We start from the raw sequence: 15,178 nt of genomic DNA on the forward strand, positions 1-15,178 counted from the left end.
GGCGCCCAGAACTGGACGCAGTACTCCGGCTGCGGCCTGACCAGTACCGCACAGAGGGGGAGGATCACCTCCTTGGATCTGCTGGAGATGCATCTGTGGATGCACGACAAGGTGCAGTGGGCTTTGCTGACCACGTTCTCACATTGGCGGCCCATGTTCATTTTGGAATCGATAATGACTCCAAGATCCCTTTCTGCCACTGTGCTTTCGAGAAGGGAGTTCCCCAGCCTGTAGGTCTGCTGCTGGTTCTTCCTCCCCAGGGGCATGACTTTACACTTGTCAGTGTTGAATCCCATCCTGTTCTCATCCACCCACCCCTGCAACCTGTCTAAGTCTGATTGCAGCCTATTCCTCCCTTCTAGTGTGCCCACTTCCCCCCACATCTTAGTGTGGTCTGTCAGAAGGGTCCCTTCCAACCCTACATCTATGAAAGGGGCCACTTCTGTCCCCTCTTCCAACGGGGCCTGAAAGGTGCCCTGTGCCCCACAGCTCGTCTGACCTCTCTCAACTATAGTCCAGGAAAGGATATCGCCCCAGACCCCTTTGCTTTTCGCATGTTTCCATCACGCCTACAATACTCCAACCTTTGTTCCACCCATTTTTCATTCATAGATTGTAAGGCTGGAAGAAACCACGGAAGATGTGAGTTTACAAACACTGAAGGGGTAGAGAAGTGGTTTAAGTTTACCTAGAAACTAGTTTGTTTTGGCCCTGCAGGAACCGCTCCTTTATTCATATGCTTTAAGACATGGTGTGTGGTTGTAAAATAGGCACCTGAAGCTAAGTGTTTTGTTGTGGAAGGGGTGTAGGTTGTAGGCGTGTTAGTCTAAGGACACAGGCAGACAAGGTTCTTTGGGTGAATCTGTTGTTGTGGAAGGAGATAGATGTCAGGGCTGGTTTTTACAACAGAAGGATGAGCGTCAAAGTTTTGCTTTCAGTTACAAACAAAGCGACACTGGCTTGCCTGCCTTAATTCCAGATTTACGATCTTTGGCTACCTGGAATTCAACTGTATTGACATAAGTATTGGGTAGTAATTAAGTGAAGTCATTTAAAGCACTGGATCTTACAACAGGAATTCATTTCTTACTAGGGAATACGAACTGTAAATGTGGCCTTTAGCTGTCCTTCATTTAGGCAATAGGTACCACTTCAAAGATGGGGAAAATAAATTCACAAGATAGAACCATGCTAAACACAAGTTTCCAATTTTTCTCCATGTAGACAATGCACAGCCAACTGTTGTCTCATCGCAGCGTTAGCTGGAGAAAGTGCATCTAGCTAGTATTAGTTTGGGAGGCAGAGCTCCAACTCAGACTTTTCAGACTTGAAGTACGCTCTCTGGCTACTTTGTTAAATCTGTGGATGGGTTAGGGTTGCAACTTTTCCAGCCAAACGCTTCTTATGAAAAAATTAAGCTTATTTACAACCTGCCTTGCCTGCTTCTGTTTTTACTAATAAACTGTCACCCTTTATCTGCATGCACTAGCTGCCAGTTGATTTGAATGAAATCTAAGTGCTGTTACCAAGTCCATGATTTGAATTCCTGACATCTGGGATATGCATAGCCACTTTTCTTCCCCATTCTGGAAAGTCTGGAGGCTGATCTTGTGCATACACACCATTAAACTCTCCAATTTGCATACACCTAGGCTGGAAAGCAGATCACTTTTAGTTAGCACAGGATTTCCTGAATTTTGAGAGGAAGGGAGGTCCGGATGTGTGTGCTTATGTCAATTTACAAACAGACATCTCTTATTAAGTAATGGGGCATACCAGTGTCACCATGATGAAGTTGCATCTTGATGTCTAGTTTAAACCAGCATCTATACCTTGACATACACACTGCATGTGTACAGCAGGGAGAAGCATGGGAAGTTGTCACCCTTTCCATGTGATGTTTAGGTTTTATTTAGGGTTTAAATATTAATTTATGTACCAACACTTTAGTACTACTTTGGGTGAAACTCCCTTAATCTGGCATCATAACTTCAAGAGATCAAAGGAAGAATCTGGGTTGTGCGGACCAATAAACTGACAGCCCCTGCCTTGACAGGGGAAAGAAAAGGCTAGTTTAAAATGCACTATAATTTAAGAGAACTTTTTTTTCCATCTTGAAACATAGAAAGTCCTCTACTTTTGCTAGAACTACAGGGTTCCAGACTCTAGTGTACAAGACTTCTTCCCATCTGGCAAGCAACCAGCCACTTAAATTCAGAACACATCTGAATTTAACTACACATTGACTACAGTTTAATAACCACCTTCCTCACACAGGAGCTAACGAAATGTTTAACCAGCATCTATAACTCATTCCCATTAATAAGGCGGTGGGGGAGAGAGAGAGAGAGAACCAAATAGGAGCTTCATGTCAGATATGAGAGATCGAAAGAAAACCTGTGTTATGTTACTAAAGGATTTCATAGACATTAGGGCTGGAAGGGACCTCATGAGATCACCAGGTCCAGCCTCCTGCCCCAGGGGCAGGAAGTCAGCTAAGGTGAGATTACACCAGCAAGATAAGCATCCAGATATCTTTTCCTCGAACACTTGAAGTTATGCAGACACTTAAAACCCCCAAAAACTAAAGAACAGTGTACAGAAATGCTAATTTTTATATTTGTATTGAAAGTATTTTTTTACAGTATGCAATTTACAAGCATCTTTGTCCAAATATTGTAGTATCTCTTGCTGTCCATGTGGCTGCAACAAACTCATTTGTCTTTTTAGATGAACAGTCTGTTTCAAGATACCTGACGTTGTGTTTTGCTTTTCTTTTAAAAACACATTTAACAAAATGCATTAGGCATGTACAATCCATATATAAAAAGGGTTGGTTTATTGTAGTTCAAATACATAAACTGAACAATCCCAACATTTCAAAATTAAACTTTAGAAACACAAGTTTAACATTCAAAACAGGAGTATAGTTTACAAGAATTGCCCAGAAGGGAAATCCATAGTCTAATCCAGAATCTAGTAAAGATCACTTTATGGTAAATAAAAATGTTTTTATACAACCGTCCTGTTCTGGGAACCACTGTTTACTGTGTCTCCAATTTTGAATGAAAATTCTCAGACAAGTTTTCACTTGGGCAAAGCAACCTGATTTTGTCTATATATCAGCGGTTGGGGAGGGAACAAAGCAGACCTGTGAACAAATTTAGTTTGGTCTCTGCAATCTAATTCTCATCTCACAAGTGTAACTCTACTGATTTTAATGGAGTTAATTCTGATCTTAAAAAGGTGAGAGAGCAAGTAACAAATCAGGCCCCGCTTTTCAAACTAAAAAAAAAAAAAAACAAAAAACTTACTGTGGCCATCAGCACTCAATAGTTCTGTCATGAGACAATGTTTCATCTGCTCAAACAGCTGACTGCAGGTAACCATCTGAAAGTTTGTTGTACTTGAGCAGGTTAAGTTCAACTCACAACTGTTACTCTTCCTTAAGACTTTCATAACACTGCTGAGAAGAATGCCTCCAAATATCACTGACCTCCATACCTCATATACAGATACTCCATTGTTCCGAGATCTAATATTACTAAACACAGCCTGCATGGTTGGGATTTTGTCAGTCATGCCACACACACAAAAATAAAAGCTTAAATATCTTAAATGTTCTCTTTGTACAGAGAGACCCCCTTTATGTTCACAAACGCTGCTTTTTCCTCTGCTCCTCAGATGGTTTTGCAATAGGTTCACGGTAATGTATATGTAAAAACCTGACAGATGGCTCATGCAAGCTTTTTGAATTAACAGATACCCTTGCGTGAGAGAGTATTTCTTAACTATTTTGTTGTTCGTCTTGTGGGCTCTGAAGCTGTGGGAGGTGGTGGAGGACCTCGGCGGTCCAGGTCATCTACATAGGACACAATGAGTTTGCGTCTCTCCTCCGGCACACAGTCAAGTACCAGATAACGCTTGTCATTCTGTAAAATCTTCTCTACGTCTTTCAGATGCTGGTCAGATTCCTGGATCAATTTTTTGGACCTGAAATAAAGGATAAGAATTACTATCAGATGGCAGCCTAGAAGCCAACTTCAAATGCATTAGGTGCCTTAATCCAGTTAACTGGGGGTTGATGTCCAAATCATGAAAGATGCCCTTGTCATTAGAACCTCTCAGTAGTGCCAGAAGATAGAACAAGTGCAGTGAGGACACAGGCCCTCAAGCCATCCCCACATCTACAGATAACCCTTCAGTCAGCTGAGTCTCACTGGCAGGAGCTCTGTTGCCACTGCCTGTCCATTGGGAGCATAAAAAAAAAGTCCAGTCTCAATGGCTGCCAAAACCTTTTATCAGTAGTAAATGAGCTACAACATGTAAAGTACGGGAAGAAAAAGTCACACAAAGTTAGGCAAGCCATTACGATAAGGATGATAAGCTCCCAATTACAGACCAGCTTGACTAAAGCGTTAATCTGGTCATCACTGCACCACTGACAGTAGTGACAATTGAAACAGAACTTCAGTATGCAACACAGTACTGACCGCAAAACAAACGGACGAGTAACTCATTAGGCTCTAAAGAGCCTGTAAAGCTCCTATGTTGAATGCTTTACTTCTAGAATAGGAAGCTGCCCAAAAGAATTACAAGTCTTTGAAGTAGCCTCAAGGTCTACCAGAATCAAATGCAGCCATTAAGTTTCTTTTGTAAACACTCTGACTGAATTTCTGGCCTCAAAGTAGTTAATGGAAGATTGGCTATTGACTGTAATGGGTCCATGATTTTATGCAGTCTCTTCTCCAAACTAGCATCACAGAGTTATTGCGGGTGTTGAACTGGGTCCTCACCCCTTTCTACAATTCAAAGCGACTACTCCAAACAAACATGAAACCTGGCCCTCAGCACATAAGGATAACAGCCTGATAGCTTCATTCAATGTTACACTTCTTAACCTGAATATGAAGGTTCACAGTATTGAGAAATCCATCATTTTCTGCTATGTGCTTTTTTCCTGCTGCAGGTGAAAGCCTGTCTCAATTCAAAACAAAACCGAAATCCCTACTTTATCTAAGATACTGGGCTACCAAATGTTGGCTAGGAGAACAGAAGTCAGTATAACATTTATATTTAAGTCACAGTGAAATGCACTTCTACAACATTACTACACAAACCTGTATGTTATAAATTTGGTCTCTTTCAATAGCGTTCTGAAGTCAGCTTTGGCAGTAATATATTTGTCTCTGATGTACTCTTCAAACTCCCTTTGCTTTTTCTGCATGGAGGGGAAAAAAGTAATATGCCTGAAATATGACAAATCCTTGAAAATCCTATAGACCAGAGGATTATACACATTAGTGACTATAAAGTATCTAGGAAATACACATTTTATTACAGATTATCGTAGATATCGCTATGTGAAAAAAATAATTTAATTACAATTGCAAAATACACAGTAATTAATTAACATAATTTATTTCATGTAAAAGGGAATCCACTGCAACAGGTAATAACTTTGTTGTGATGCATACTGCACTATGTAGAGCAGTGACGCAAAACTTACCCTATCACTGGAAGAAAACTTAATGCATCTGGGATCTTCTTTAATTATTTTTTTCACTTCCTTCCATGTTGATGTTAAAGTAATCTTGAAGGAGGCAGAAACAGTTAGAAGCTGCAGGCTGGTATTTAGAGTTGAAGTACAGTGCACTAGATTACTTCCTACTTATCTGAAACCACTACAATCCTCAAGCTCAATAAAGACAAGAATACAGTGAAAGTTTTAAAAAGTGGTTTGATTTTTGCTGGTTTCTCTTATTTTATTATTACTTTCAAGTAGCTTCTTATTCAGACTCTTCCTTAAATTAGCAGCTTTTCAAAGAAACTTTACAAATGTATGACAGTTTGTTGTAGGTTAGATTCTAGCATCTCACCCCAATACACATTTGGAGAAATTCAATAGCATGAGTATATAGATAATAGAAGCTGAAGTCACAGTTCAAATTAAAATGTCAATCTTTAAATTTGTTTTTGACTACTGTGCTAAAAGGGGTGAGAATGGTAGATACTTCTCCAAGCAAAATTTTTACCTAATAGTTTAAGAGACTTAAAAATTCAAATTCCAGGAATGTATAGTGAAGTCATAACATAACAACAGTATGGAAACCAGGAATCAAAGAAAATACAAATTAGAGAACCAAAGAAAATACGAAGTAGGAAAGGGATGATGAGTTTAAATTGTACTGATAGAAGTGAAGTACAGCAAGTAAATGCACAAGACTGACAAGAATAGACTAGAGGTCAGACACCACAATGGAAAGACTGTCAGATTGCCCAATGCCATTCATCCACACAGGTGTTAGATAACAGCAAAACCAGAAAAGCAAGTTGTCCAAGACGTTAATCAACTGTTTCAAAACACAAGATAAATAACACAACACAAAAGAAATGTGGAAAAACCAAGAGACTACTGACTACAGGGAGTCTACAAAACAGCTTAAAAGGACATGAAAGAAATGGGTGTGAAATCAAAGCTCAGAATTGAGCACTGCCACCCTACTATAATTGGTCAGGCAAGAAAGGGTTCTTTTCTCAATATTTCCTATCAACAAGATTTTAGAGCAGTGAGAGGACAGTGGGGAAGAGAGAGAAAAGGGTGCCTAGAGAAACATTACTGAGAAGAAGTGACACGAAATCAAAAAAAAAAAAAAAAAGGTCACAATCAACTTAGGTCTCAAAGGTAAGGCTACAGGATGCAGATCTCTTACCGCTGAGGTTTCATCCAGAAGTTGCCTAAAGTGCTCCCTTTTCTTTTTGGTAAGTGCTTCAATGTGTTCATTAAAAAGCTTCTCTTTCTCTTCTCTTTCCAGGAGGGAGCCAGATTCCCACCGATGATCTTTTCGAAGAGTCCTCCTGGTATCAGACCATGAAACATCTGAAGATCGCACCTAAATCAGAAAAAAAAAAAATGTACATTTCACAGAAACAATATTGTTCCTACGATTCATTAATGGACAATTTTTCAACTACCTGACTTATATTTGATTGTCAACTTTTAACTCTTCGGTGAAACATAAGTGATGAGACAAATTGTGGCTTTCATACAAATACCAATGCATGCTGCAGGGAGACTCATTATTCATCAGTTCAAATGAAGATAATACACTGCTTCCCCCCCTTCTGAGTTACCCTGTATTCTCACAAGAAAGCAGTCAGGCCCTCCCCCCTATGCATAATATACTGCATTAACCACCTGTGGTCTGGGAAAGCAGCTTCGGAGATGCATCATAATGACTTCCAGAAAGTCTCTAGAAGCTTTAATCATTGCAATGCAATGTTTCTGGCCCCAGAGAGCATCCCTGAGGAGCTGCTGCGTGGCAGTAGCAAAAATGCTGGGTCAAAAGCAAAGCAATTTATGTACTACCCTATCTAAAAGATTTTGGGACTGAAATCTGTGCTTAGTCACCCCCTGATGCCCACCACATGCCATGAAACCCTCATTTCACCAACATGTACCATTCAGGGATGGTTAATTTCAAGGCCTGGGTCTAGAGTACTTTCGAACTGAGAAATCTAACAGGATCAGATGTTATGCTGGGGGTAACAAGGTGGGCAGGAAAAAAAAATACAATAAGGTGAGAGGAATAGTCTTAAGTCAAACAAAGCTGATTTTCCACTGTGCATAAATCGAGCTTCTGTCTTGGGAAATTAAGTTTTCAAAATTAATTATCTTTTTCCTTTTCTTTTTTAAAAAAGCCCATCTATAGAACTAAATACTGTGGATAGAATCTCACTAACTGTTAAGACTGAAGCATATTTTCCCAACAAAATGAAAATCTTCAAAACTATGAGATTATCATGGAAGCAAAAGTTTAACAAGTACTAATGCTTTGCACTGTAATCAAAGAAATTTTATTTTTGGTGTAACAATTACAAGTTCCCTCAAAAGGATACAGTTCTAGAGTAATAAGAGGGAGAGAATCAAGGGAATCTCACCATATCAGACAGGAGAGCTTTGAAATTCTGGATAGCCTCTTCACGTTTGTGCTGTTCGCGTTCTCTGTCAATTTCCTTGGTCTGCTCCGAACGAGCTTTTTGAACCTCTCTTTCTCGTTCACGCAAACTTGCCTCAATACGAGCCTGCCTTTCCAACTCCTTTTCTTTTTCAGAGTCTAAATTCTGAAACAGATGCAGGAGCACAGTATTTTCCCCATTAACAACAACAAAGATGCAACATTCTGAATAGCTGGTCAAGCAAGTTGAAGATTTACAGTTAATGAAAACATGATGATGATGAGAATCACCAAGTAAACCAATATACAGATAAAAGCAAGCCACATTTAAAATTACCAAGATTTGCCAGCACAGGGGCAGTTCTGAAAAAAAACTGAGCTGGCTTACTCCTCAAACTATACCAGAAACAGTAGGACCAGAGTGTAGACAGTTCACTGGCCAGCACTCCTGTCTTCAGAAATATGTCCAGTGCAGACTTAGTCTGCCTGAAGATTTTTTTTTTTTTTGGTGAACTGAAAGCTGAAGAAGCCCAGTTCAATAATGAAAACATGGTGTTTGACAATACACTGCAGGCTATTCAACCATTTGCATAAGAATATTTCAAAACAAGCATCCTTCAAAAGGCATTATTAACCCATCCCAATGGGGGTGAATAACCTTGTCATTTGGAGACAATTAACAGCTAAATCCTAGGTCTAACAGTTCATGCCAGATATTCCCCTCTACTCATGCACACAAACGAAGTAGCAAACCATACTGTACACTCCTTTTAACAAATAAACAATAAACATTGAGCAGTAATACATATTAGAAAGAGCCTGTGAGCCATGTGCAGGGAAAATAGTTCACTACCATGCTCTGTGACAGACAAATTACTTAATCTCTGCTCTATGTAAAATGGGGATACTCCATTAGGTCATGGAAAAACTACTCTATGGAGCTTTGTACAGCTTTGTTCCATTTGTACATCCAACAGCAAATTGCTGGATAAAATGCTAATCAAATCAGTTTTAAGTTTTCATCCATGGCATCAGCTCCTTGAAGAGGGAGGTGGAAGTATCAGATTGAAATGAAGGAACCAATGGATGAATTATATAGGAGGCAATTATACTCATAAAAAAACCCAAAAAAACCAAACACTTCTTTTGAAAGATCGTGTGAAAAGGAAAACACCTCTGCCTGGAAATCCCTGGCTTTGTGGCCTGCAATTTGTGAGGTTCCATAGCGAGTGGAGGTATCGCCACCCTCACTCGACTTGACTGATTCTCTCCAGTAACTTTTTCTCTGCCATGTTTTTGCACAGTGGTAGAAGCAGCTCCCATGTACTTTAAATCTGTCCATTAGCAGCTATGATATATGCCTGTCTAGCTGTGCCCCATACAAATACAGAACTGGGAAATATCTTGTAGCTTTTCATAATCTGCCTCAGTGTGATAGCATTAGATATTGTCCTTCCATTTGATTATATGAATAAATATGCTAACGATAGTGTAAATAAGAGTATAAGCAATACTTGGTACCCATGTATTACATGCACACCTTGGCTATTTTTTCAATGTACTGTTTAAAAAGATCTTCCCTCTGTGAAGAACTATCCACTGCTTTGTAACGGGGGTCAGTCTCTACTTTGTCCTTCACTTTGCTCCAGCGAGACTGACTGTCCAAGTGGTGATTAGACAGTAGTTCAAAGAAGTCCATTTTGATCTACATTTTAACACAAGATATAGGAAGAAAACAAAATTTATGAGTAACAAGCTTTGACTCCTGAATACTTACTACTAGAAAAAGCAGGCAAACTTACCTCGAAGAAGGGAACTATCTGAATTTTACATATTATCAGAAATTGATAAAATTGCTTATTGAATTTTAGGGACAAATGTGTCTAAAATCCACTTTCACTTTAGGGAAAAGTTTTATGAATGCAAGAGAAACTAGGATGATATTGTAAATGTAAAATAAACTGTACTTTTAAGGAATTAGTCATTTGTACAGTTTCCTTGGCTTGCTGTAACTTAAATTTTCCTTGTTCATTTTTAAAGACCAATCTGTACAACATCTATACTGCACAAACCGATACTTTAGGGCATCCACAACAAGTTGGAGAGAGCAAGTAAATCAAGCAAATATTTCACGCTCCAAGCATACAATACATAGAGATAAATATTGTATCTGATATTAAATAGGCACCTGTATAATCTACCCTATCTAATATGGCTTGTGATATTTTAATTTTATACCATTAAATCCTTTTGAACCAAAATTCAACAACTAAGTCCATACATGATCTTAAGCAGATGGACATAATCAAAAGTGGTGCCCAAGTACTATAATTTAACAGATCATTAAACATGTCTGTGTGAATATATACTAAATGCGTCAATATATATTAAAACAAACAAATGTTTGCATCTCCTTTTTCAAATGGAAATGGCATGTTACATACAATAAAATCCTCCCACACAGTGTATATGACCAGTGCATTTTGAAGGAGGCAGAGTTGATCCTACCACTAACTTTGTATCTCGGGACAGAAGAAGCAACCTAGAAATACGAAAGGACTGGTACCTCACTAGCCCCTTGGCACTAGCAGTTGCAAGAGCAGCCACTTTGTTTAAAGATCGTGCCTCTGTGAAAGTTCCTCTTTGTCCCTGTTGGGACCTCAGATTTTTTCTTTTATTTCCACCATTTTACATCTTAGAAGCCCTGGCATGGCATTTCAGTCCCCATGTTGCAAGAGAATAAAGAGCCAGTTACCGTCACTCGTTGAATGACTAGAGCCCAGTGAATAGTTCTAGACACTCCCTGCACAGGGGCTGAGTATGCTGCCTTCACAACACTCCAAGCCCAGGGAGCCCACCAGGTACGATCTTTTACCACAGTAGAATAATGTCTGGCTGAGGCTGGCACAGCTATACATTTTGCACATCCCCTGCCCTCTGACCCTCCCCTGAACCTCAAAATCCCTCGACTCCCATACAAAGAGGTTAACAAAGAGAGCCAAAGGCTAACATAAGACTATCAAATTATGTACCTTACCAGCCACCTGAAATCTTCCAAGTTTCTTAAAATGACACATATACAATTATCACATGTTAAGATGAAATGAAGATCAGAGCCAAAATTCTGCAGGCTTCCCCACTGATGAACTTGGCTCTTCACAATGCTTATATTGCTTAGGTTTTAAGAACCAATATAGACTTTTCTGCACTATCTCAAAGGAGAAGGCAAGTACAACAGATTAGGAAACAACTCCTTAGTGTTATTTTGTCTACAGTATTGCAGGCTTTACTGTAGGTGTCTTGAACAAGATGCAAAACAAACCTTTCACTTTTTTTTTTTTTTTTAATAAAATGAGGTATGTTGTTCCCAAATCGACCTTAAGTAAACATGCAAGCAGTATCAAAATATGAAGCTTTCTAAGCCAACAGTCTTAGAAATTTATGTTTAAAATGTAAAATAAAAGGAGTTCTCAGATGTTACTTTAGAGAAGTCTATGAAGTAAGGGCATCTTGCTAAAAAGGTGTGGACCGGAACAAGCGCTCCCTGTATGGATGTATACTGCATTCCCACTTTCTTTTTAGAAAAATGTTCGTTTGACTATTAAACCCATTTCAAAAGCCTGAGGAATGTCCTCCCACAAAAGGAGAAAAGAAGTCTCAAAACACTGGACAAGCAAAGCACAGTTGCCAGCAGGAGTACACTGGCACTAGCTCCTGTCCAAAAGTTACACAACATGGTTCCCTGTTTCTATAAAGAGTGAAAAGACAAGCTGGCACTTTCTAAAGCCTGTATGACTTCACCAACTGGCACTATTTCTTCATCCGAGAGGAACCAAAATTTTTCTTACCTGTCAGGTTGCTACTGGTTTGTTTAGTAGAAAACAGGATCACATAACCAATAGCTTTCTACCTTAGAAAACTAAATGCTGTTTGCCATTCTTTTCAAATACTTATAGGACTAATATTTCCACAACCAAAAAAATTCTCTTTACAGTGTATGTGAGATAGTGAAATACTGCAACTGGCCTCCTCAAGAAAAAGAAATCATTAACTAAACCAGGGGTGCAAATCTCATCTGGCCCCATGGGCCAAATGTGCGTGGCTGGGCCAGTCTGCAGGCCAGACCACAGCAACCTGCTGTGCAGTGCCTGTGGCCCCGATTCCAGCCTCCACACTGTACACAGCATGTGCCAGCCTGAGGGACCAGCACAGGGCATGAACTGCTGAGTGCAGTGCCAAGTCCAGCCTGTGTGTCATGGGCGGCACACACCCCACACTGGTCCCCTGTGTTGGGTGCAGCACGCACTGTCAGTCCAGCCCTGCACGCTGTATGCAGCATGCACCAGCCCTGGTTTATTATGCACATAGTATGTGGGGCCAGCACAGGGTGCACACTGCCTGGACCCAGCACTGCATGCAGCATGGGACCCAGGATGTGAGCTGTATGCAGTACCCCGTGCCAGCCCTATGTTGCATGCAGCGCATGTAGGGCTATGTCCAGGCTATGCACCACAACATGCAGGGCAGAGGCCAGCACATGGGGTTTGTCCAGTAACCCACAGGTCAGACCATACAGTTCCATAAGCTAGATCCAGCTCACAGGCATGTTTGAGACCCCTGAATTAAACCCAGAATAACCTAGCAACATCTTATCTTGTTACACCAGATTTCAACAGACTATAAAACCTCAAATTTCTTAAAAAAATAAAATAGGAACAGACCAGTTGTCTTAACTTTAACAGACTGGAAAGCAGAAAGCTTTAGAAGTGCTTTCTACTCCTAAACAAAGACAGGGCTAGGTGGTAGAGCTATCTAGGGGGCTAGAAAGGCAGTCCAGCAACCACGTACATTTTAGCAGAGGCTGAGACTGCACCTTGGAGCAAGTTTGGTGGCCTTCTACATTACTCTTCTAACATTCATTTTGAAAGGCTCAGGGACAATAATAGTGTTCTAAGTCAGATTACTGGCAACTTCGTAGAGAAACCTGCATACCACAAGCCTATATTTAATTATTTTTTTCCCCTTACGCAGAACCAAAATTCAGTCACTAGTCCAAACCTTGTTCGCCCTACTTGCATAAGGAATATTTATCATGTTTCACTTAGTAGCTAGCAGGCTTTGACCCATTACCATGATAAGAACAAATTTGTGCCCATCTAGAAAGAGCAGCTGCCAGAACCGTATGCCTCAACACAGGAAAACCAAAGGACATAAATTTCAGACCCTTACTTTAAAGACTTCTGTGAAAAGCTAACTTCCTTACACAAAATCTTTGTATTTGTAATATTGGCTGAGAAAGCTTCATGTTACACTTTAGTTGCCTTATTTATTTTACAATTTTAAGCAATTTTAAAAGCAAAATAAAAATAAGGCTGAAAATAATGTAGATGTATTTAGAGGACTTTTTTTTTTTTTTTTTTTTTTTGCAGATAACACATTCTGGGCACAACTCTCATCACTTCACAAGGAAAAAAACTAAAAAAATGTAAAGTACCGGAACTGCGGGAGGCTAAAGTCACCACACAGAGATACCAATTCTTTCCTCACTAGGGAATCCCATAATACTTTGCGTGTCAGTGATTGACAGCTGTCAGACTGAACTGATTGACAGGCCGCACAGCACATAACTGTAAAGTCTATCCACTTGTTATAAAACAGAATACATAAAATGGTTACAAAAGGCTTTTGGAGAAAGAACATTAGTTTCAAATGCAAATAGAAATACAATCTTCTTTTAACTTGTCTAAGTTAGAACAATCATGCAATATCAAAACAAAAGATATTTACATTTTTTCTTTAAATCTTCAATTAGGCTATTGTTATGATGTAAAGAGAGTTAACAAATTCCATATTTTTGGTTCAAATAAAATCTGTAAAAAGTTAATGTAGAACTTTCAATACATTGATTTTCTTCTGTAAAGCATAATCATTCATTGGTAATACTGGCAAAACAATCCAGGTGATTTTAAGACCCATAAAGCATCCAATTAGAACAATCAAATTCTTTACTGTGGAGCTATCTATGTAAGAAAGGTACTACTTTAAAGGCCACAGTAGCCCAATGTTGTGTTATACAATATCTTCCTTTCTACTGGCATGAGGGGAATTTATATTAGTTCTCTTTTACAGAGTAAACGCTGCAGATTTTAAATGTCAAAAATGATTAGGCAGTACAGATTTCTTTACCATTCATACAACACACAGGGACATTTAGGGAAGTGGTGGAATAGTTTGCTGGTAACACTATGATGCCACCTCCGTAGCAGTCTGCTTCCCCAGTGGTGACTGCTTGCTCCCTACTATTGACATTGCAGCCAAATGACATTTGAAATTCATCAATCTTTAATAGCTGACCTTTAATTCTGATAAGCAGCAATTTATATGTAAGATATGTTTACCGAAAACTAGAAACTCGTTAAAGTGCTACCTTTTAAGTAAAAACAGAAGATAAAGTCTCTCTTTGAAATTTAAATGGAGTGGGCTACAATGAACTCTAAATTCTTATTGCCACCACTGAGAGAACAGGCTAGTAATGGCCAGTTCTGGGTTTTCCAGCCAACTAGGACACGTGCTCTTTCAGGCCTCAAGATGACTTTTAAATAGACATCTTTCCATTTAAGAAAGCACAATATTGTTTGTTTATGAAAATGCAGTATGCCTGTTGAATTTACATAAATAAATTCAAATTTGATACATTTAAATACATCAACTCAATGGATTTAACATGGTACAGAAGTTGAGATCTACAAAGTGGAAGAACAAAAGGTGACCCAGTATTTGTATTTGAAAACTTCTCAGGCAGGGAAGGGATAGTCTCAGAGAAAGCACACTGGAAACCAAGCACTGGCTTTGTCCCATCCCATTCACACTCCCACCATTCACACCACTGGAACAAAAACCACCTTACCTTCTCACCTCTGGTCTTCGAATCTTCTTTCTCCTTCTTTCTTGCCGCTGTGATAAACTCATTAAACAAGGCCTCTCGGTCTTTCATCTTTTCAATTGCCTTGAATCTCGAGTCTTTAGCATGCTTGGCTGCAAATTCACTAAAAGTAGCTCTGTAACAAAATGGCAAGTGTGCTGATTTGGTAGACCTGTCTTTGCCAGAACAGATGTTCAGTAGAAAATACCATCTCTTTTGCTTGATTACATGCCAAAATACAGTAAAAAGAAAATCTCTGTCCTCACTACGTGGCTGCTTGATCAATGAACTACAGACA

General features: G+C 39.4%; 1 protein-coding gene across 7 annotated transcripts in view; it reads right to left on the minus strand.

The window, feature by feature from the left end:
- Nucleotides 1–2,816: 2,816 nt before the first annotated feature.
- The window catches only part of TCERG1 (transcription elongation regulator 1), a 39,374-nt gene continuing 27,012 nt past the window's right edge, over nt 2,817–15,178 (minus strand). For all 7 annotated transcript variants that reach the window (XM_019534994.1, XM_019534992.1, XM_019534991.1 and 4 more), the window contains 7 exons: nt 14,866–15,016; nt 9,499–9,663; nt 7,942–8,124; nt 6,714–6,893; nt 5,510–5,593; nt 5,121–5,221; nt 2,817–3,993 (listed from right to left, as the gene is read on the minus strand). In XM_019534994.1, the coding sequence (XP_019390539.1) occupies nt 3,792–3,993; nt 5,121–5,221; nt 5,510–5,593; nt 6,714–6,893; nt 7,942–8,124; nt 9,499–9,663; nt 14,866–15,016 (1,066 nt within the window). In that variant the 3' untranslated portion in view covers nt 2,817–3,791. The remainder of the gene's footprint in view (nt 3,994–5,120; nt 5,222–5,509; nt 5,594–6,713; nt 6,894–7,941; nt 8,125–9,498; nt 9,664–14,865; nt 15,017–15,178) is intronic.

This window comes from Crocodylus porosus, unplaced genomic scaffold, assembly GCF_001723895.1.
Source record: "Crocodylus porosus isolate Cpor-Errol unplaced genomic scaffold, CroPor_comp1, whole genome shotgun sequence".
NCBI lineage: Eukaryota > Metazoa > Chordata > Crocodylia > Crocodylidae > Crocodylus > Crocodylus porosus.